At 36.3% G+C, this 25,191-nt stretch overlaps 1 protein-coding gene across 1 annotated transcript in view; it reads left to right on the top strand.

The window, feature by feature from the left end:
* Positions 1–19,438, top strand: part of LOC105225016 (uncharacterized) — a 29,785-nt gene extending 10,347 nt beyond the window's left edge. Inside the window, exons 2-6 of the mRNA XM_049455207.1 lie at positions 9,112–9,357; positions 9,448–10,931; positions 13,838–13,982; positions 16,719–17,078; positions 17,152–19,438. Coding sequence (XP_049311164.1) covers positions 9,181–9,357; positions 9,448–10,931; positions 13,838–13,982; positions 16,719–17,078; positions 17,152–17,547 — 2,562 coding nt within the window. The 5' untranslated portion in view covers positions 9,112–9,180 and the 3' untranslated portion in view covers positions 17,548–19,438. The remainder of the gene's footprint in view (positions 1–9,111; positions 9,358–9,447; positions 10,932–13,837; positions 13,983–16,718; positions 17,079–17,151) is intronic.
* Positions 19,439–25,191: the final 5,753 nt, after the last annotated feature.

The following is a 25,191-nucleotide window of genomic DNA, read 5'->3' as shown; positions in this document are numbered from 1 at the left end:
CATGCACAAAAGGCAGGGACATGCCCACACACATACAACTGCATACTATGGTCATGTGTGATGGTTGCCATAACTAGCATTCAGCGCTCTTCGCCCGAAGCTGGGCGAGAATCGCTGCTGCCGCAAGAGCGTGTAAGTGGGGCGTGAGCTGAGTGGGCGTTTTGCGCTGGCTTTTAGCAGCCAGCAAAATGGTTAAATACTTTCGTGGTTATGTTGGAGGTTGGTTCTTGGTCGAGCACAGCCAACTTGGTGGCCAATATCAATAACTGCAGATTGTAATCGCACTGCGATATGGCATTTATTACATCAGCGAATTTTTAGCACTACAGAGTGACAGAGATGCTCTGGTTAACTAAATATGTAACTAAATTGAAATGAAAATTTTGAAAACGTCTACTAAAGGCTGTGGACGAGTTGGTTATGTTTATGACTACCACTCGTTGAGTGTGTAGTTCAAGAATCAACTATTAAAATATTATTAATTAAAATTGGTTTATTATTTTGTACGAAATAGCTGTTTCTCGATCGTAAAATTGTGAAGAAAAAATTTGTTGGACAAAATTTTCCTGTTGATCCGGCAATGTTGACATAGAGGAATACTTAAGCCAATCATAACAAAAAATTAGAAATTCATATTTCATCTTTAGGCCCGGAATGGATAGCACCCCATTAAATTAAAATTTTTCCGAAACCGTTCACAGCACTGAATCTAGCAGAGAGCTGCATTTTAGCTTATAAAGCGTGAGCCATTTTGAGGTTCCCTACTTTTTTAAATAAAAAACACAGAAACTTTAAACATAATGGGAAATATTTATTATCATTCGAAAGAACATTCTTTGGCATTTATTTTTTGAAAATTATCTCTTTGAAATGTCCATCCGTTGACTCCAATTTTCGATGACCCGTTCGAGTATTTTAGCTGGTGACTGGCGAATTCAGATCCAAGGCCTGAATCCGAACGAGATTGTCTGCATAAACTTTAGACATTTCATATTCCCACATGTGTGATACAACACGACTTTGGTGGCCAATCGACCGGCGCCAAAACGTCAAATTATCTGGTCACCGAAGTGTTCTCTTAATAAATTCATTGATTGATGCGATGTGTGGAAGAGGCGCCGTTTTATCGAAACTAAATGTCACTGAGATCACGTGCTTCAATTTCAATCATCAAATAATCGGCTATAATGAAGCGATAACGGTCGCCATTGACGGTTACGTTCTCACCGGTATCATTTTTGAAGAAATATGGACCGATGATTCCATCGGCTCACAAACCACACCAAACCGATGTTTTTCTAGATGAAATGACATCTCTTAAATTTCTTCAGATTGCTCTTCGTCTCAAATGTGGTAAGCTTGCTAGATTACATACCCACTGTATACATAATCATTGAGGAATTGAAAACGTCGGATCTCCTTGGAACTTTCCAAGAGCCCAAAGAGAGAAGCGATGTCACTTGAGAAGGTCCATGTGCTTCAGTTCTTGTACAAGCTATATTTGGTACGCTTTCAATTTAAGATCTCAAGTAGTTCCATACGTCAGTCCGAGTTGCTGCGTCTATACTCTCGGTCGAATATTATCCAATAATGAATGAAGATGAGTGATGGTGCGGCAGGTTTATGCTTTAAACATTTATTTTATCAAATATTATGGAAAAAGTAACCGGATTATAAAAATTACAGCAAGATTAATTGCCTAAACTCCTAAATCCTTCTTTTTAAGACTAACTACCTTTGAGTTTTCTACAGTTCGTCAGAAGGATTGAGATCTGAGCTCATGATCATTTTTATACCCTGAACACGGTGTATTACGTTTGTCACGAAGTTTGTAACATCTAGAAGGAAGCGTCGGAGACCCTATAAAGTATATATATAAATGATCAGTATCTTGAGCTGAGTCGATTTAGCCATGTCCGTCTATCTGTATATATACGAACTAGTCCCTCAGTTTTTAAGATATCATTTTGAAATTTTGTAAACATCATTTTCTCTTCAAGAAGCTGCTCATTTGTCGGAACTGCCGATAACGGACCACTATAACATATAGCTTCCATGAAAACTGAACGATCGGTTCATTTGACAAGATATATTCACGAGATTTGGTATAGATTATTTTCTAAGGCAACAATGTAACCTCCGATGAAATTATTCAGATCGGTTAACTATAACATATAGCTGCAATGCAAACTGAATAATCGGAATCAAAAGCTTGCATGGGAAACTTCCTCATTTGACGATATATGTTCACGAAATTTGGTATGAGTTATTATTCATAGAAATAATGTAATATCGGAAGAAATTGTTCAGATCGGCTCACTATAGCATATAGTTGCCATACAAACCGAGCGATCAGAATCAAGGGCTTGTATGGAAAACTTTCGCATTTGACGTGGTATCTTCACGAAATTAATTAATAATTATGGATTACTGCTTTAGGTAATAACATAATCTCCGAAAAAATTGTTCAGATCGGATTGCCTTAGCACATAGCTTCCATACAAACTGGACACATAGTTACAAAAATAAATACACCTGTGAAGGGTATATTAGCTTCGGTGGAGCCGAAGTTAAGGTTTTTTCTTGTTTACAATCATACCGTTAAATTCTTATATTGTTTCCGCGAAAGAATTAGTAAAGCAATCACCAAAAACTCAATACCGAAAAACACCAAATCGTTCATATTTATTGGCAAAACATCAAATTTAAGTAAAATATATTGAAGTCAACTCTTAAATATGTATTATTTTAAAGTAATCAGCACATGAAATATTAGTTATTAATAAAAATAGCGAAACCGCGAAATAAGAGTGCACTCCTCGAAGTTGTTGCAACACGCCACGGCACTTGAAAGTGCAATCAAAATGGGAATATAGCAATTTCCTTAGTCCGCCCACGTCCACTCATCAACGCGCAATATATCAAATAATAACTGTTTGGATTTTTATTGCGCGCGTTGGCCTATCAGATCGTTTTGACAGCCACCAGCAAATGCTTCCGCTTTAAGAATTATTTATAATTACACGCAGTATTTTCCTTCCACTTGTGTGTAGTTCAAGGTCAACAGATTGAAGAAAGCAAAAACAACTACTTTTTAAGAAGGAGAGATTATGTTCCACATTATATAATATATTTAAAAGTTAGAGGAAGATTAAGTTGTTTTCCTTCTCTGGTAGAATGAGTATTTACTAAAACAACAGTGAACCTTGATTTGAGTGTAGGTTTTTACTAGCCATAGATATATAATTAGGATGAATGGAACCATATGTAGAAGCTCACTCAAATGAGGAAAGTTTTCTGAGCGCCATTCACTTGGGAGTGACCAGAAATGATTATTTTACATATGGCTCAAGCAGCTCACGACTTCCGGTCTTAGACTGAGTATCTTCTGGGTAGCCAAAAAAATTTGTTTACAGCCGAACTGAAGTGAGAGTGCGTATCATCCCTCCACAGGGTTGTGTTCTTTGAGATCCGTCACGTAAAACAAAACACGCCCAATAAAAAGAACACAGAAGCCTCGGATGAGACGACCACTGCACCCTGTGTCTCTAACATGAGTTGGCAAAGTTTTGGGCAAATTTAAAATGTCACATTGTCGAGTAATCGATACCTCATCTTATGTAGCTTGTTTTCATTTAATTATAAAATGTTCATTTATTTTGTTTCACTTCTCTATTAAAAAAGACATGCCGTGGAAAATTTATGTCAGTTCGAGAAGCAGTTTTCAAATGAAATAATTATTAAAGCAACATTTGCGGCTGTCAGGGTTGCCATGTGTACATAAATTTGGCGGAGATATATTGTCAAATAAAAAAAATGTTTCATACAAAAATTTGATTTTGATCAGTTAGTTTGTTTAGCAGCTATATGCCATAATTGTGTGATCTGAACAATAGTTCGGAGTTTGTACCAGTGTCTTCGACAATAACCTGCGTCAAATTTCATGAAAATATCTTGTCAAATGAAAAAGTTTTCCTTACAAGAACTTTACAAGAACTTGATTTTGATCGGTTAGTTCACATGACAGCTATTTTCTATAGTGGTCCAAAGTCTATTCAGTTTTTTACGAAATTACTGGACCCCATAAGTCCTTACCAAGAGAATTGATATTGCAAAAACCAAGACTAACATAGCGAGGCTGAAAATGAGCGCTAATGTTAATTCAAACAAAAAATTATTTATAAATAATTTCTCACTTTAATTCAGTGACTACGTTTTCTGGTCGAACGACCGGCATATATGTAAATACCGATATCTCGGCACCTCTATCTCGGCGTGCCAGAATCTCGCCCACGCAATGGTACTCAGTGATTGTATCACATTGTGTCGTCGAACATCTTGTACGCCACTCGACGACGGCATGTCTTTGATGTGAAAATGGGTCGGATCAAGTTTCAAATTCAATCAAAAACTGTCAACGCACTCAACGCAAAGCCAACTGAAACTCTGTAGGGAAATCCGCTGATGCTGTATTGCTGACGTTTTAGTGAAATGGAAACCAGGACTAGTGCGCGCACACTTTTCTGTGTTTTGTTTTTTGTTGCTCTTACCCCATTGCTAGTGACTAGTGAATTGAATATATTCATCTGTAGAGAACGGTAAAAGTTCTGAATAGGAAATTTGTTTCATTAGTTTAAGTTTTCCCTTCACCAACAACAAAGTCATTGCGAATGAAACAAGTTGCGTGTAATTTATGTTTCAAGGTATGAATGTGTGTGTAAGTGCGATATGCTAAATTAAATGTAAGAAGAGATGAGTTGAAAGTGTGGAACTTGAATATTGTAAACTTTTGAATGTCGATGCTGAGAATGTAACAAATTTAACGGAAGTAGATCTAAATGAAATCAAAACAAATACGAAGCATACATTGGTTGAGTATACACATACACACATACAAGTATATGTATACTCGTTTTTTTATTTATTTTTTTGTTTTTGATTTATTTGCTTTTAAATAAATCAATTTGCATTTATAAAAGCTTAAATCTATCTAAGAAGCAAATCTAGACACGGTACATATATGTAGTTATGTTGAGAGTAGGTAGGTAGGAGTGCAGCCCTATAGGACTCAATTAGCACTTGATGTGCCATTTTGATACGTTGAGAGTACACAGCACAATAATTTTTATCTGTAAATTGAATCCTTATGTTATTCATATAGCCCGAAACCGCCAGAAGTATTCAGCAAATTATTAAGTTCTGAATACACCTGCCATCCGCTGATGCTTACTGTGAGCAGCTTAGAAAAATGCGGGCTTAAATTGACTCAACGTAAACCCTTAGTCCATATTGGAACAATACTCGAATAATCTAAAATTAATTGTAACAGACAATAATGCTGGGCATCTCCTAGGCATGGGATCCACCAAACTCCTACATTTCTGGAGAAGAATGGCCTTCCACAATTCTATAACACCTTCGAACTCCTTCGTATTTGACAGGTTCTGTCCAAAAATTCTCAGCTGTATTAAGGTCATGTGGCTAATCCAACCAGCTCTTAATATCAACTCTAAGTAAACTAGTTTTTTTGCCCACTTGCTGGTATACTTGGGGTCTTTATGTTGTCGGTAGACCCATATAAGCATCAATTTCTATTCAGCGTGTCGTATAATAGTCTAATCCATTTTTCAACATACAATTTGGCACTCATGTTTTCTTTATTCCAATATAAAGTACTATAGAAGCCCTCCCATACCTTGCTTTTGACACATTCATATTTTACCGTCCCAGAAATATACCTGGGATCAAAGCGTTTTGTAGCCTTCGTGTATACTCTCACAATCTCTAAAACTAATTAAAACAAATTTAGTTTAGTCCGATCATAATACTATGTTACATCATTTTTCAACTGGCCAATGCAGGTGCTTTTCAACAAATTGAGCTCTGGCCTGGCCTAGCGACTCTTTTCATGGGTTTCCGCCGAAAAGCTTAACTATTAGCACCTTTGTTTCAATAGGGGGCGGAGTAACCTTAACTCATCTTCAATTTTAGGCGTAAAATAGGTTTTCTCGGTCCAAAAACATACTTTATCTCAACCGTGACCACGGAAGGGACTCTTTTCGTCCCGTTTTTTCGAGATTTCGTTTCCAATTTTTTACATTCGCAACCATTTTGACAGAAAATCCGAGCAATGAAACAGTTGTTAAAGTAAATTTCCGGAATAGCGCGTAGTGATTTACATTTAATGTCTTCAATTCACTCAAAGCGGTTTCCCCGGAGCGGTCGATTGAGTTTGCTGAATAGCGAGAAAATTTGGCGAAAAACTCACAAAGAATCAATACCGTGTGCGAAGGTCTATTATAATATCGTCGTACAAAATCCAAGAATTTTCGGCCCATAACTCCTTGCTGACAGTTTGACCGGTCAGAAGGAATTCGGAGTGTACCACATCTCGATAATCGACGAAAACTGTCAACATAACCGTGATTTTTTACCTGCTTTGACGTGGTATTTTCGGCTTCGCTTCACCTTTGCGATACTCGACCTATTGATCATCAGTTTCCGGGTCGTAAGCATAAATCCAAGACTCATCGCCAGTAATAGTATGGGTCAATACTAGCCTTAGTAGTCAGAAGGCATTGTTTCACAGAGGTTGACACAACGCTGTTTTCCGAATGAATTGACTAATTTTGGAACCAATTGCATTCATTTTTCTTAGGCTTTCAAAATGGTTTTCACTGATCCTTTCGATATTTCAACGATGTCAGTAAGATTTCCGACTGTTTATCGTCGATTCTTAAGTACCAATTCCTTTATTTTATTGACGTCTTGATCATCAGTTGATGTTGATGGCTGTCTTAGATGTAGTTCATCGTCAATGCGTTCTCGACCCACTTTGAATAATTTGTACCAATCAAAACGCTTGGTAGCGGCAAACAATTATCACCGAAGGCCATTTCCAACATTCTGAACGTTTCGGCACCAGAAATTGGATTCCACACACAAAATTTAGTGGAACTTCTGGATAGAATAATTTCACTTATCGTAAAAAGCGCCGAATGCACTTTATGTACTTAAGAAAGATAATCGTGTACTAAACACTAATGATTATTTTGATGTGACATTTGGCACAGGTTAGCTTAACCACCCTAATAATATGGAGAACAGATTTGCCGTCCGTTATGAAGTGTTTATAGTAAACCTTGATATATTATTAAAAATAATTTTTTGTTAATAGTTTAAGAAATATCACATTAAATGCATTTTTGAAAAGACCAATCGTCGATTAAATTACAATTACGAATGCTGTAATTATGCGTAATGTAGTCAATTATTCCTCAAGTATCAAGAATTTTAGTTCTGTCATCTTAATTCTTGTACATATTCCCAGATTATAATATAGAAATTATTCAAATATCTCTACTCAAATATAATATATATAATACTGCCTATGTACACAATGGATCGAAAACGTTTTCTCTATTATGATGAAAATCACAACTATGGCTGTGAAGGCTCTTATAAAGACCGCATAATATTTTAATTAATATTTACTTATTCCTCGTAATCGCTCTTTTGAACTTTGTTCCTGATTTCAAGATCTCATTTGTACATGTCGGGCAGCTCCATACAAACTGGACCACAGAGATAAACCTCAACCTCATAAATTATAATTTTTCTTATTAAGAATCCTTAATTCGTTGAAGGTTGTTTTTATCAAACAAGGTGGCTAAAAAGCACCAGCAAGACGTTTTCTGTTGGATATAAACCGCTGTCGGGTTGTGTTTTCAGAGTTAGTTATAACGGGTTTTGGGAAAAACTATAAATTAATAATCCATTCTAAAAATTTTATTTAATGAGGAAATGCCATTTTATAAATGGTGCATTTTTTAATTTTTATCGGAGAAAATATTGATGTTACGACCCTTATTCAAATCAGCTAAAGCTGATTTAACTTAACATAGTTCAAGGTCGTCTTTTGATGGGCCAAAACTTCAAGAGACTAATGAGCCGTTGTTCAAAATTGTGACATATCAATTTTTAACACTATAATATAATAAAACTCTGAAAATGAAAGTTTATGAGTTTTGTAAGACGATCCATACGAAGAATACAGGATTTGTCCACCAAGTAATAAGACTGATTTTCTTCCGCCGCGACTGTACTTCGGAGCGTGCACGCACCGACTGAAGTCGGTAGAGGGCGTTCCTAGCTAACGAACGAGCGGCTGGTCAGTTGTCTCCAAGCACCTCGATGAAAGCCAAGCATTTTGAGACGACAGAGGGGATCCACGCAGCATGCCCCTCGGCCTTGAAGGCTATTCCGGAGAATCTCTTCCGTGACGTTATCAATGCTAGGAAATCGCGCTGACAGCGCTGCATCGACGCAGAAAGAGCCTATTTTGAAAATTTTTTAAGAATTGTAATGATTGGTTCAATAAATTTTTTTAAATCGACTCAGTCCTATTACTTTTAGGACAAACACTGTAAGCTCGTTCGTCCATAACTATTAAAACAAATTATACCAATAAAGGATGATCCATTTCGAGGTTTTTAAAGAAAAACACAGAAAATTCTAATTTAATGGAGAATGTTTATTATCACTCGAAAGAACTTTCTTTGGTACTTATTTTGAAGATTATCTCTTTAAAATGAGTACAATTTTCGATGACTCGTTGCAGCATTTTGACTGGTGACACGCGTGATGTTTTGCACCAAGACCTGAATCGAAATAGGATTGTCCGCATAGATATGAGACTTTACATATCCCCAGAGAAAAAAGTCTCTCAAAAAATCCATTGATTGATAATATGTGGAGAATTGGCACCCTTGTGTTGAAACCAAATGACGCTGGAATCACGATCTCCAATTTCAGGCATCAAATAGTGGGTTATTATGTGACGATCACCGTCGCCATTGACGTTTACGTTCTCACCGACATCATTTTTGAAGAAATATGAACCCACACCAAACCGTTTTTGTTTCTAGAAAAAATGACAACTCTTGAATCTCTTCTGGTTGGTCTTTGCCCCACCTCTGAATTAAATTCAGGTCGAAAACGTCTGATCCTCTTGGAGCGTTTCAAGAGCCCATATTTATAAAAGTACCTCTACTTGGATTACCCTTTATAAATCTTTTGTTAAAACTACGTTTCATTTACATCTATTTGCAGCATACATCGCTTTTGGATGACAGTTGAAGTATCGAATGAGCACATGCAAACAAGTGATACGCAGTAACAATGGATGGCGAACCGATGTCATTCACCACTCTGGCGCTGCTGCTGCTGTTGGTGATAGCATTCGTGATGTTTGCCTGCCATTGTTTGGGACCGCGTGCAAATACTTGGATGCGTTCGAATAAGGAAGAGAAGATAGGACTATCGAAAAATAAACTATTTCATGCGAATGGTTACATGGTGAGTGGCAATAAAAGATATCTATCCGGAATGTACATATGTATATATGTACTCATAATCATTAAAAAAAATAATTTTCAATTAATCTAGATACATTCGGGTTCGGAATTTTTGCTCAGCAATAGCGGTAGCTTTAAACGTTTTGACACCATCGACAAGGATGACTACCGACAGTCGGGCCAACAGCCAACCCAGCATGCAACCACACCGCTTTGGAACCTCGCTGGCGAGGCGGAGGTAGACGCCAACATACCGCCACAACCGCTACGACCAGCACCTGCACCGGGCACACAGCCGCCCGCAAGTGCCGGACATATAAAGACAGTGACATTTTCATTTCAACAAATCAATGAGACTACGCCAAACCATGAAACAGGCTCACATGGACGCAGCAATGGTGGAGATACGCCATTTAAGCGTTCTTCGATGAAATGTACGAACGCGGCCATACCGAAACCGCTTGATGCGCCCCCGCCGCCACGGCTGTCGGCTTCATCGTCGGCATTGAGCGCCAGCGCCATACCACGACCGGTGGCCAAGAGGCAGGTTTCATTGCAAAATGTCGGTAATGGTGCCGCGGTCATGAGTGGACAAATGGTGGAAGCAATCACAACTCCAACTACAATACAGGAAACTGAAGCTTTATCCTCAACAACTACAACTACCACAACAACGACACAAGCAAACACAAATGGCCAACACAATCACAATCATCCGAAGACGTTAAAGCGTCGTAATTCCAGCACAAATCCCTTTCTATGTGAATCCGCTGAGAGCTTACCGGAATCAAACACTGCCTTACAACAACAACAATCAACACAATGTTACACAAACGCAGGCATGCAAAATATTGCCAACAACAATAGCAACAATAACAATTTAAACGGGCACATTAGCAACGGCTGCAGCGAGGCTCCATCACCAACAACAACAACAACAAACATAAATGGCTCATGTAATCCCTTCTACAGCGAGTCAGCGCCTCGTGCAACAGACGCGATAGCGGTTGACACCAACAACACAACCCCCGCAGCATTAAGCGCGAAATCACTACAACAACAATTTCAAGAATTTCGTAATCGCTCATTTTCCACCACTGAGGCGTCGGCGGAAGACTCCGAACTCAAGTCACTTTCAAGTGGACTGCGGCGACTAACACAAAACTCCACCAATCCCTTCACCGGCTTCACGCAGCGTGTACAAAAGGGGCCACACATGCTACAGAAAACCATTTCCGAGGACTTTCTCTTCCGCAAACTCGGTGTGAACGCAGGTGCCGGCCATAACGCGCCGACAACAGCGCATGGCACACCGAACACGAGTGGCAATGGCAATACCACCTGGACCTTTGGCCGTTCATTGTTGCGTCAAGATTCCCTAATGAGCCTTGGCCGACGCAATAGCTCACAGTGTTCGCTCGATTCGACCTGTGGTTCGATGGAGGGCATCAACTTGGAGCGGGCCATCTCATGTGACTCGGTGAACTCGGACACCTCATCGGTGTTTGTGGGCGAGTTAGATCAACCGTATACACAGATAACCGGCTACTTGTGTGTCGGCCTGCAATATGACAAGTGAGTTTTTAGCTTTGCGGGGAGGCAGGGGGGTTAAAAGTAAGAAACACTATTCCACCGTTATAAAAACAACAAGACAAAACGCAATGTGTGCTTTAGGCAAGTGTTAGTGTACTTGAGTTAGCCGCATTAGGATGCTCGCCTCCAACATAACATACACACACACACAACCACATATAGTTGCATTAATAAGCTTGCGCATATGAACAAGCGCATCTGGCAACCTTTGTTTTCCACCAAGCACAGTCCACATTGTAAATATGCACGTATGTGCTGTGGAGGGGGTTACGGCACTTATGTTTTATGTGCTAACAACCTTTCAAGTGTGCAATGTGCATTCACCCGCATCATATGCTGCATTATTTTTGTTGCAAATGTTATCTTTGTTGTTGCTGGCGCATTCTGTTACTATTTTCTATAGCTTTGTTATTATATTCTAACCAAGCACAACCTGAGCTACAAATAAGTATGTACACATGTGTGTATATTTATTTATCAAATTGTACATATGTATATGTATCTACATATTTACTTAATACCCTAAAGAAAATTTTGGGCTGCAAACAGAGCAATTATTTAAAATCTTATAAAATACAAAAAATAATTAAAATTTTCATATTCTTTTTGCATGTTTCCACAATAACTCCCATTTTCTCCCACTTTAATATAACTTAGCTTCCGGGGTTATATCCACTTATGTATGTCAACAATCGTTTTTTTGGTTTTCATATACATACATATATCTACGAATGTAGAGTTGTGGATGCGGCAATTGTTTCGGTGATATGAGGGTATTTGTAAGAATTATTTAATTTAGTGTAATCGGCCTCTAAGACTTTATACACTTTTTTCAAGAAACGCTGTCTTCAGAGTCGGTGAGGAAATTTTCTACGAAACGGCTGATCGATCAGATGAAAATTTGTTATGATCTTTTTAGATAAAAAAAAGTGATATTCATTTCGAGGCTCTACTTTTTTAAGGAAAAAACACAGCAAGTTCAAATTAAATGGAGAATGTATATTATTATTCGAAAGCACCTTCTTTGCAATTTATTTTTTTAAGATTATCTCTTTCAAATGTTGGTCACGGTTACCTCTCAGATGGTTCATTCGTTGAATCCAATTTTCGATGATTTGTTCGAGCATTTCGACTGGTAACTGATGAATGACATGCGTGATGTTTTGTTCCAATGCCTAAATCCGCATAGACTGTAGACTTTCCCCTTAGGAAAAAGTGTAACGGTGTGATATCACAGGATCTTGGTGGCCAATCAATTAATTGATGAGATGTGTGGGAAGTGGCACTATCTTGTTGAAACCAAATGTGGCCTGCATAGTTTTTGAGGAAATATGGACTGATGATTCCACCAGCCCACAAACCACACCACACCATTGATTTTTCTGGATAAATGAAAGCTCTTGAATCTCTTGAAATATATCTCTATTCCAAATGCGGCAATTTTGCTTATTGTTGCCATTGAGCCAGAAATTGGCCTCATCGCTGAATGAAATTTTACACGAAGACGTAGGATTTTCTTGGAACTTTTCAAGAGACCATAGAGCGAAGCGGTGTTGCTTGCGAAGGTCGAGCGGTTTCAGTCCTCGCATAAATGCTGGGTCTCAAGATCGTTGATGTTGTGGCGAATAGTATGCTCAGTAGGCTGATTATGTTGACCATAAACAGAGCGAAACTCGCAAAACACATTCTTTACAGAACGTGAATTTTCGTAATAAAGTTGAACGATTTGTAAACATTGTTCAGGCGTAAGTCTTTCCATGATGAAATGCCAAACAATACTGAACAAAAATAACATGACAGCTTGACATGACTCACGCGTGATCTATCAAAAAAGGCTATTGAAAAAAATAGCCTAATCAGTTTAAACAATAGTTCATTCTTACGAACGTTCGTTATCAGTGAAATCCATGCCGAATAGAAAGAATGATCCGAGAAGTCATACAAACTGGCATATGCCTAAGAAAATTTGTTAAAAGAAAATCACCAATTTTTTACAAAAGTGCTTAAATAATGTCATCAACAATATTATTATTTACTAGAACATTTGAACATTTATTACAAGAAAGGGACTCTACAAAAATTAATAAGTATAGATTTCTCTCTCATCAAAGAGAAATTGTAGATAAGATTAGCTTGGAAATGACAAGTCCCTGGTTTCTATGAGTAATAAGTAATTATATAAAACTAAAGATAATGTAAAGTTCTCACAGATATATCGTCTTAAAGAGCTCAGAAGATACTCATATATTACAATATCAACCATCCACGTTTTACCAGATCAAAGTGCAAGGCTTTCCTAGGCCACCAGCGTTTTTATTTTTAAGCTGAGCTTTTCCTCCACCTATGACATAACTCTTCCTTCTTTCCAACCCACTTCCATATTATTATTTTTGACCTCATTTTCGTCTTAAGAGAATTCTGAGCCGCCCTGCTCCAGAGAAAACTAAAATATTTCCAGAAATTATATGAAATTATTTCTTTCCGGAAACAAGAACGGTCCCATCAGATTAATAAAAACATATAGATGCTTTTAAGATTTCCTGCTGGGGTTCAGCTGTTTGTCGTATTTATTTTTTGTTTTTTTATAACATATAGTAGCCATTTCTAGTTTTTTATTCCTTATTTTTCCCATCACGTTAAATATTAATTACGCTTGCTTTGCCGCCACTACAGACCGACATAAACACATACATATGTATGCATTATTTTATATACACGCATTGTACATATTTACATTGCATAAATATATAGCGGCTCGTTTCATGTCCACTTTTCACTGCCCCAAGCCACCACTCCCATTTGTATACATACATACATACATACATATATATATGTAGGTACATTTGTATATTTTCATGTATTTACTTTGGCGCATTTGTATTTCACAGAAATTCCATTAACGATGAGGGTATGGAGCTCACGGTTATGGTGCTGGAGGCAAAGGGGCTAATTTGTCCTTTTAACGTCGAGTCGTTAGACACTTTTGTGCGCATTTATCTTGTGCCAGACGAGGCAGCTGCAATGCAGACGAAGGTGAGCGGGTTTGTTAAAGAATAGCATTTAAGCTTTTGAGGATTACACACTTAGTTACATAAAAAATACAACAAATGAACTCCACAAGTAAATATTCAAAAAATAAAAATAAAATGAGCATGGACCTGTTGAAATCTTACGCAAGTTGACCAAAGAATTGGGAACACAGTGGAAATATAAAGCAAATGCGGGTGGAGGTCATCGAGCAAGTAGTCCAAAATGCATTTAAACATATATTTATATAGAATACACGTTGGTGTATTTCTTAATATTAAAAACGGCACATAGAACACTGACATCAAATTCGCAAAGGTCTGGAAAAGGCTGTTCAATTTCCATGATAAAGCAAACGCAAACAAATAATTCACTTTCTAGTGTTTCTTCTGAACAATATTTCACCTTTTCATTGGACTCGATATAAGTATTACAATATAGTGCAATTCTGACCTTTTATATGATTTTATCAACCCTTCACAAGATGATACTACTTGTACTACTTTATATAAGTATATATCGGCTAGACTAGCTTAAAATTTCAAGAGAAAGATAAGGAAATTTAAAGTCTCTAATTGATCAGAGTAAAATTAAGAATTTTTTCGAAGCTGGTCTTTTTTATAAATTCTACTTGATTAAAACTCAGATTATGAGGGCTGCTATATACATTTCTGGCCTAATAATGAAAATAGGCATATTTATCAACGAAAATGTTTTTTTTTTTCGTTGGATTTGGCTCGTGTTTCGGGCTCATACGCATAGATCCATGATTCGTCACCTCTGACGATCTTATAAACGTCTTTTGAAGCACCGCGATCGTATTTTTTCAGCATTTCTTTACACCAATCCACACGAGCCTTTTTTTGAGCGATTGTCAAATTGTGCGGGATCCAACGAGAACAAACCTTTTTTACGGCCAGGTGTTCATGCAATATCGAATGTATGCTGGTGGGAGAAATGCATAGGCATGCCTCTATCTGAAGGTATGTTACATGACGATCTTGCATTATCAGTTCACGTACGGCATCGATGTTTTCTGGCACAACGGCTGTTTTTGGACGACCTTCACGGAATTCGTCTTTGAGCGAGCGTCGGCCACGATTGAATTCGTTGTAACAGTTTTTCACAGTGCTATAGGATGGTGCTTCATAGCCATACAAAGAGTTTAGTTCATCGATGCACTCTTGTCGTGATAATCCACGTCGAAAGTTGTGAAAAATGATCGCACGAAAATGTTCACGAGTTAATTCCATTTTTTGGCCGAGATGAAATTTTTAGTTCCCTGTAAATAAAACAATTCACGATTAAACGTTCTGAGTGATGTTATGCTAAAAAATGTCAAACTTTCCAATGGAAATGTCACTTAGTGTTGCCTAGTCCAGAAATATATAGCAACCTACATAGTTTGATATTTCATAATGAATAGTCTTAATCTGAAGGATATCGTGCAAATTCATTATGAAAATAAAAGTTTGGCTCACGAGACGCAATTTATTAATCTTTCTTATGTGAAGAAGTTAGGATAAACAAAATTTGAGTGTAGATAATTCAGAAGCTGTTGTTGAGACGAAATTGCATCTTCAAAAAATCATTGTTTGGTATACTCTTTAGGCATAAGGAATCATTGATTCACATTTCTTCAAAAATGAAGCCGGCCATAAAGTTACAGTCGATGGGGAATGCAATTCAAGACTTTTTCGTCCTCCAATTTGTTGATATATAATTATATGCTTTACCAGATATGACGATATTTCAAAGTCAATACGATTCATTTGCAAAAAGAACCCTTCACTTCGACTGCACCGCAAAAGGCAACCAGTCAACGATTTGCATCCAACTTTTTATCTTTATCTTGATTTTGATTCATAAGTTTTATGACATCTAGGCTATAGAATTGCCTTGGACAAAAATTTATGCCTAATTTCCAGAAGATATATTTTCAAATCGAAAAGATTTCCATACAAGAACTTGATAGATTGTAAGGCAGCTATACCTTAACGACGGTTTCGAACAAAGAGTGTTCTGATATATATTATCCACTGTTAATCAGCACGTCAATAAAATAAAGGAATTTGTGCTTGAGAATCGACGATTAACAGTCAGAGATCTTACTGACATCGTTGGAATATCAGAAGGATCAGTGGAAACCATTTTGAAAGATCATTTGGGCCTAAGAAAAGTGAAAGCTCGATTGGTTACAAAAATCACTACATTTTTTCGTTGTGTTAACGTTTCACACTGCAACGCTTTCCGACTACCAAGCTGTCATAAAATGTTTATAACTGCCAATGAGTGTTGGATCTATACTCCTAATCCGGAAACAGACGATCAATCGACCGAATATCGTGGCAAAGACGAGCCGAAGCCGAAAAACCACGTAGAATCAGGCAAAAATCAAGGTTATGTTGACACTATTCAATTATCGAGGTATGGTTCACTCCGAAATCTTTCCGACCAGCCAAACTATGTCAACGTTTGTGCGAAAGTATTCGTAAAAAGAGTCAAGAGGTAAAATTATGGGTCGACAACTGTTGGTTTTTCCAACAAATAAAGATTACATTTAGCACCAATTCTGCTTAGAATTTAAAAAATCCTAAACTAGGGGTTTTTGAAAGATGGGGGGCGCCATTTTAGCAACAATCTTTTGCGGAATTTAAAATAATATTCTACGAAATGAAAAATATATAATTTGCAAACACAGATTTTACTATCAGGGTGATTACTACCTTTTTTCTTTTGCAGGTTTTTAAAGACTCCGTCACGCCCAGCTACAATGAAACATTCAATTTTTGGCTAAAGAAGCAACAAGGTCGCCACTCCCTGTGGTTTCATTTGTATCACAGTGGTGATGCGCACACGCTAATCGGCGAAGCAGAAATGGAAATCGGCGAAATGCCACGCCCCGTCACCACATGGATACCGCTAACCGATTCGCGAAAATGCAATGCGCAATGGGGCGAACTAATGTTCTCGCTGAGCTATTTGCCAACAGCGGAACGCCTTACGATTGTCGTGGTGAAGGCGAGGAATTTAAAAACGGAAATAAAGGAAGGTGGCAGCAAAGTGATCGCACCGCAACAGGTGCAAAGCGTTTTCGTGAAGGTAAGTGTAAAGCGTTTATGTGATATCATTACAAGTGGAGTGAGTAAATAATGTCACAATTGAATTTTCACAGGTTTACCTTATGAACAACGAGAAGAAGGTGCTGAAGAAACGTACTTCAGTCAAACGTCGCGAACGCAGCCCCATCTTCAATGAGTCGGTGATTTTCAGTGTGCCACCAACTAGCCTCACCACCGTGCAGTTACGGCTCACCGTTTTCGGTGTGACCGAAGCTGATGATGGTGGACCACGTATTACGCCGCTGGGTCATGTGATAGCGGGCGCCTGTACAACCGGTAAGGGATTACGACATTGGCATCAAATGCTCTCTTCGCTACGCAAGCCCGTAGCCATGTGGCATGTGCTGCGACGCGCCTCCTACCAACCGATCTTTACGGGTGGTGCCGAAGCAGTCGTGGCAGCCATGCAGAGCACAGCCTTACGTGCCAAGCGCAACAGTATTATCTAATTATTTTCATAGGAACAAGGATTTTTTTTTATTGAGAAAATGTTGTTGAATGCAAGTAAACCCCACTTTCTTGCAGAACTCAAATGCGTTAAGACTTTTCCTGTTACTCACAAGAGAAAACCGAATGAGCAAGATAAAAGCACTGTAGTTCGCCCTCTCCTCCTCTCTTTTTACGCGCACAATTTGTCCAATCAAACTGGTTGTCCTTAAATGCATACTTTTAGGCATATAACCCCAAATAAGACTTGTACTTCAGTATTTTATATTACTTTTCTAACTTTTTTATACTTAATAACGTCTTTTTACTCAGCGACTTGCCTAATAAATGAAGAAACATACTCTTTCTCTCTGCCCCCTTTCTCACTCACTTCACTAATAACTCTCTCTATATATATATAGTAACTAATATGTAGTACATATGTGGTTTTCCGCACAATATTCCTACTATGGATCCAGCACTCAACCAAAATATATACTCATACCATATTTATCAAGTAACCTACTATCTAACTATCACACCTAGTCCAAAGCGCAACTTATACCTTAGGATCGCAGCGAATGTGAATTCAAAATAAAGTATATGGTATTGCATTGTATTTACATTTATATATACATATATACATACATAAATATATATTCGTAGCAAATGCACTCGGGTTTGTAGCTAAACTATGAATAGAAAAATCAAGCAAAATATATTATATCATACAAAATGCTAATGTATTAAGAGACAATGTGTATGTAAATGTGGCTAAGTACTCAAAAAATATTAAACAAGTAATAATAATAGCGAATATACATATTTATTACACTGTGCGACAATTGAAGGCAGCGAACCTGTATATCCGTTGGAGAGCGGAAAAAGAACATGGAACAATTGTTACTTAGTCGAACTTCGTCACCCAGATTAGCTTTAGTTTTAACCCTTGAAATGACAAAATTACTTCTGAGAATGACGACTGGTCTTGAGAGCAAGCAAAGCTGTGATCTACGGCTTTTCAAAATGTAAAGAAATCAAAAAAATACGTTAACTTAGCTTTTTATTTGTATGGCGGCTATGTGCTAGAGGTTTTCGTAAGTCCATGTGAAATATTTCAGAACGATAGCTCAAAAACTGATATGGAGAAGACTAAGCTGAGTCAGCTCATCTCGCTGTTTATTAATATAACTTATACCCACTTCAGAGTATACTACTGCGATCAAATTGAATGGAGAATTTCGTTATATATTTAAAATCATTATTTATTCCTGCAAATCTATTTCATCTCCTTAAAAGTAATTCCCTTCCGTTGCAATACACTTATGCCAACGAATTTTCCAGTCATCATTCCAGCACTTGGAAAAATCTTCCGTCGTGATGGCCATCAGAGCCTTCTTCGATTCAGCTTTTATATCCTCAATTGAGTCAAAATGGTGTCTTCGGAGTGGTCTTTGGAGTTTGTTGCACAGCCAGAAGTCAGATGGGGCCAAATCAGGCAAATACGGTGGTTGTGGAACGATATTTGTTGAATTTTTGGCGAAAAAAAATAAAAAATTTTGGCAATGCAGTTTGAAATGATGCATTATCGTGGTGCAAAAACAAAACCACAATTCTAGCATCTTGAGACGAATAGCTTCACGTAAACGGCGCATAACGCTCAAATAATATTCCTTGTTGACAGTTTACTCCGACCGAAGGAATTTATAATGCGCCACACCACTATAATGAAGAAAACTGTCAACATGAGCTTGATTTTTGAGCGACTTTCACGTGGTTTTCTCGGTTTAGGCTCGCCTTTAGCACGATATTCACTCGATAGATCGGTTGTTTCGGAAACGTAAGCGTAGATCCAAGCCTCATTTCCAGTTATGATACATTTCATTACGTTTTGATAGTCAGAAAGCACTGTTTTACAGATGCTAACACGACGGTATTTTGTAAAAAAATTTTGTGTTTTTAGAAGCATTCGAGATTCAACTCTTCTCAAGCCCAGTTCTTCTTTCAAATTCGCCAGAACCAATCCAAATGATATGACGATTAAGCACGTTATGTTCATCAGTCGATGTTTTTGCCCGATTTGACATCACATTTTTCTCACGCTTGGCTTTAAACTCATTATACCACTTGTAAACTCTTTCAAAAGACAGAGTTTAATCCCTAAAAGCTTTTTGCAACATCCTCAACATTTCTGCAGACGAAATTTCATTCCGCAAACAAAATTTAATTTAATTGCCGAATAACAACAAGAATTTGGGCATATTTATAAAGTAGACTTAAAGCAAATATTCATTGCAGTTCCTTACAACAACCACGTTTCTAATATTTCTAATTTCCGGATATACAACCTTGCCAAAACTCCACACTTTCAGAATGACTGATCTTATGGCATATTTCAGAGAAGAAAGTTATGGAATCATCTTTTTGGCAAGAATCGAAAATCAGACGTGAAACTTCCGATATTGTTTCGGCTCATAGTTTTAAAAATTTTAAAAGAAGCAATTACTGTGGATCGGTTCCTAAGAAAAAAGATTTCTCAATGGCTCTTATCTAATTTTTAGATTCTAACTTTACAACTTTCTTAATATGGATAGCTCTTACTAAGACTTTGCGAGACAGAGGCACTGATATCGGGGTAACGTACCGATGTGATACAATCTACTCTACAGAGGGTTGATCGTTTTTATAGCGAAGTTTTCATGTCAGCAAAACGGAAGTTTGAATTTTTAATTTCCAAACTTTTAGCTTTAGCTTCACCCCAAACTTCTTTTTATGAATGAATTTCTTTACTTTTTTACCCCATTTGGGATCATTACGACATTGGTGTAGAATATTGGATTCAAATAAGTATTCGATAAGTCATCCTAATACACAAAGTAATCAAACTGGATGAATTTTCATAGAACGTAAGTCGTGAAGACTCTTAAAGCATGTCTTTTTGATACCAAAGCTAACCTCGAAAAACTATCTTCTACAATTTTCCGTTATCCAACGAGTATACATTCTTGGCAATCTGAATTTGCCACACTAAATTTGTCACACAGTGTTGTTGTTAAAGGCAAACAGCAATTGTTGAATGGGTAATAAAAACCCTACGAGAAGTTAAATATATAATATATTAAAGCAAATAATTTGTATGTAAATAAATTGTTGAACAAGAAATTAATAGTTAAAAGAAAACAAAAACTAAACTACTGGCAATCAAAATAAGAATAAATTATTGAATTATTATTATTGAATTTGTTTCGGGAATATAAAAGAAAACAAATATAAATAGCTTTGTGATTATTAAGTCCGAAAAAATTAATTACCTAACCATTTAGGGGTGAAAACGGCGAAAAAGAAAGCAAAAAAGCAAATACCATAAGTATTAAAAAAAATGCAAATTTATTGTTTATCTATTATGCTTTGGCTGGGATTCATATTAGCCACCTTAAGGGTTAATATCCACTTGAACACTTGAAGGTCAGAAATAACGATTTTTTTAATTTTACTTAATAAATAAGCAAAAATAATAAGCATTTACAGATTTTAGTATACTTTAATAATCGGTAATTTGTTTGAAAAAATATTGAATCCCCTTGATCTTGCAGCTCATCTTCAGGAGAACCGCCGAAAAACGCTTCTGGAAAATTTTTGGTTTAAAATTGTTTCAAATCCAAAATCCATAAAAATGTATTAACTTTAAGGGAATACTAGAAGCAAAAAAGTGCTACTCAAAATTTTGGGTTTTTGTCAAAATGAAAAAAGTTCACCGCAGTGTGGTTTAAAAGTACGAAATTATTATTGAAAATAGTATTCCTTCGATCATTACCTGACAAATCAGAATGACCTAACGGTAAAATTGAAAGCTATAGAGGCAGATATTATACAATTTCAATCATTAAAAATACTTAAGCAGGGTTAGTTTTATAAAAAAAAAGGTACAGAAAGCGAAAGAAGAAATAATAACTTTTTCTTCGATATATCCAAAACTTCATTAATATTTTCATAAAAAAATATTTGAGAGAAATACGAAAAATCTTTTTGGGTTGATGGGGAATAGATCGAAAAACTTTCGGTTTTAAGTAAAAGGGAGGTAAGTAACATAGAAGAGGCAAAACAGAGGCCATCTGCCTCTTAAATCCCACCTTCAGAAACTTGATTAAATACAACCAGCAGAATGCCAAGCATACGCAGAGGATAAAGAGACGCTAGAACATTAGTTCTGTGAGTATCAAGCCTTCCGTGAAAAAATCAGACAAATTCGCTTGCTGAACACGTGTTCATCGGTTACAATTTGGGAGCACAATCAGTTTAATTATGGCATAAGATCGACCGCTTGCGGTCAGGCACTGCTTTAGCTCTACTCTCCAACTACCAATACGAACTGTTAAAAGCCGAAAAAGAGCTCTAACATTGTCGCGGTGCCTAGTTTTTCGGTAGTGTATCACTAAAACCCTTCATTATCTTATTCGTTTCAAATAAACTCGACTTATATCATTCAAAATCAATCGTAGAATCTAGAAATACGCTTGAAGTTACCATATACCCCGTTTATGTGAACCAAAGTGAACAAAAATCAACGATTTCGATATTTCGAGTTTTTCTGTAGCTAGAAAAAATATAAACTAAAGCAAAAGCAGAAATGAGAAACTAAAAAGTACCAGAAAAGGACTATATTTTCTACGAATTTTAGAAACAACATCAAATTCTTTTTAGAAAGGCATTTAAGTTGTGTTTTACGCTTAAATTTATAAAAGCAATTTTAGATAAAAATTTATTTCTTAATGTATAATATTCACTTAATAATAGATAAACAATTAATTTGCATAAAAAATATGCAAAAATTCTAAAATAACTGTAAAACATGTGCATTCTTCAATTATACAATTTCACAGATATACATACTTACATAGTTGAAAAGCATACCACAAATTAGCAAACACTTGAAATAAACTTACTTCTTAAATACTTCGCAAATACTCTTACTTACAAAAATACATACATATATACATACATATATACGTACTTACATACATACAAAAAAAACATTGCATTTGCGCCTCTTAACGAAAAATTTTGTTCTGAAATTGTGATAAGCAAAACCCAAAGGACGAAATCCTTTGCAATATTTATTTGCGTACATCAAATAAACTGTTATATAATATAATAATGTTTAGAAAACTAAGACTATTCAGTCTTAATTCATTTAAAAACTCAGTTGTAGCTATAAAAAACCAGAAATTTATTTCATTGTGTAGAAATACTTTAAATTTGCTTGCAAGTTCCGCATATAATTTCACAAATTTGTATTGTAATTTATTCTTCGAACGAATCTCATCTAAAATGGACAATAAAAGACATTTCCAAAGCCACCAACAGTAAAATAAATAATTGAAAATTTTGAAATTATAAATATCTACGCCAAAAACCACCATTGAAACAATATTCAAAACGTCTTCACCAAATGTACAGTGGCACAAAACTAGCAAATAATGAGCGAAAATTGAAATTGCACTTCGAATACGAGCATGCACGAAACGAAACGCGAACACACAATAGTAAGCGCCGTAAGCGGGTATAAATACTGTGCTATTAAATGCTAGACAGTAGACTCTTCAATCAAAATTAAGTCCGAAAAGTTGTCTTCTTCACTCCAGTTCACTTCCATTTGAGCGTTTAACATTACATGCATGTATACAAACACATATTCATTTCTAAGAAACCGTTAACAATAGTGAAATGCATATATACTATTAATGTTTGTACTAGATTTTTATGAAACGTTAACGTATGAAAATAATTATAATTGCAATAGTTGAAATAAAGTTTATATTAGCGTTGTTTAGTTTTTAAAACAAACATTTTCATATTTACATTTGATGAGTATAATGTATGGTATTATATGAGAAATTGTTGATTAAATTGAGATACATATATACATACATACATACAGAAATACATAAATAAATACGAACAGATAAATTAAAATTTATACTCTAGTTTTATTTTTAGTCTTCACGTAGAAAATAATAAAATATTTTCAAAAAAATCTTTAGTTCCTTTGACGGCGGTTTTCTAGACACCACTGCAAAGTTAACCGGACGGAAAAAATGGTATACACATTCTAAATGTGATAAACAAGCACTAATTGTGTCCTGATCGCATTTAAGATAGGCATAGGAGATTCTTTAAACCAAATGCCATCTGTCTTTCAAGGCGACACCAACTTTAACCAATAAGTCTTCTAAATTTCCTATAGATAGTTAAGCGGCAAATAAGACCATCCATTGCTCCAACACCAAGTCATACATCTGGAGGATATGCAAAGGAACAGTCGGGCAGTGGAGGTTAGAGGACCACCATCATTAGTTTGGAATACAACCGTTACAAGGCATACATATGTATAACAAAATTCCTTGCTCCAACTTTAGGTAAGAGCAATATGGTTAAAATCATCATAGGGCTACCAACGTTAAAATCTAAAACAAATAAGGTGAATTCTGTGAAAAAACTTAGAAATACATATTATAAAGACCATCAAACTGTAAAATGCTCTTTAGAGCCACAAACATCTTTAAATGACAAAACGCAGCCGCTTACGGTCAGTTAAATGGCAGTTAGAGGCAATCAGGGACCGAATAACTGAAAATGTTATCATAATAAATTTTATATCCATATATACTTCGTAGAATGCTATGATTTTTATAAGAAGTTTTCTTCTATATGTTGATGCTAGAATGTAACGCATTGTCTGAAAAGCATTTGATTTGGCCGTGAGATCGCTTTACAAACAAAAAGTCGCTAACATACAAGTAGACTAAGGGGACTAACTTAAGGGGCACACCTAGTGTAATGGCCTAAAAAAAGGTGATTTTTATTAAAAAAAAAATACTTTATCAATTATTTCAAAATTTTAAGAATATATTTATACATGTTTCAAGAATATACAGTGAAATTTTTGAAGAAAAAAATTAAATATTTTTTAAGTTATAGTCGATCTCCAACGGCGCGAAAAAAAGGTCCTTCACTGCCGGTAGTGACTATATACATATAGAACATGTAAAAAAAATTCGATAGTGATCGGATCATTTGTTTTTGAGTAATCACTGCAGCAAATTCGGAAAATGCGCTTTAGAGAAAAACGCGTTTAAAGATAAAATGATCGTTATCTAACTGCCGAGCGGCTACTCTTTTAAATGGCTGTAACTCAAAAACTGTTTCAGATATCGATTTGAAATTTTAGTATGTTATTTTTAAAGGTATAACCTATCGAAATATGAAAAAAAATAAAAATCGATTTTTTCAAAATTTCAGACTAGGTGTGCCCATTAAAATAATGTACTCTCAGTTCCATGCCATTTTATCCTATGACTCTGAAGTTGCAATGGAAAATACGAAAAAACGATCACTTCGGCTGCACAGAAGATATAAAAAGATATTTATCCTGAATATGAGCAGTCAGTTTGAATGGCACTTCTACACCAGTGTGGTTCGATCGGAATAATATGTTCGGAGATATGAGCGTTGCAAAAGCTACATACATACATATATGGTACAGTGGCCCGATATTGGCGGTTCCGAGTAGATTCTTGTGGAGAAAAGCATGGGTGTAAAATTTCATATCGATATCTAGAAAACTGAAGAACTAATTCGCATATAAATAGATTGACAGACGTGCAGGA

The sequence above is a fragment of the Bactrocera dorsalis genome, chromosome 4, assembly GCF_023373825.1.
Source record: "Bactrocera dorsalis isolate Fly_Bdor chromosome 4, ASM2337382v1, whole genome shotgun sequence".
NCBI lineage: Eukaryota > Metazoa > Arthropoda > Insecta > Diptera > Tephritidae > Bactrocera > Bactrocera dorsalis.
The sequence above is the reverse complement of the archived record's forward strand: the minus strand, read 5'-3'. Positions and strand labels throughout refer to the sequence as shown.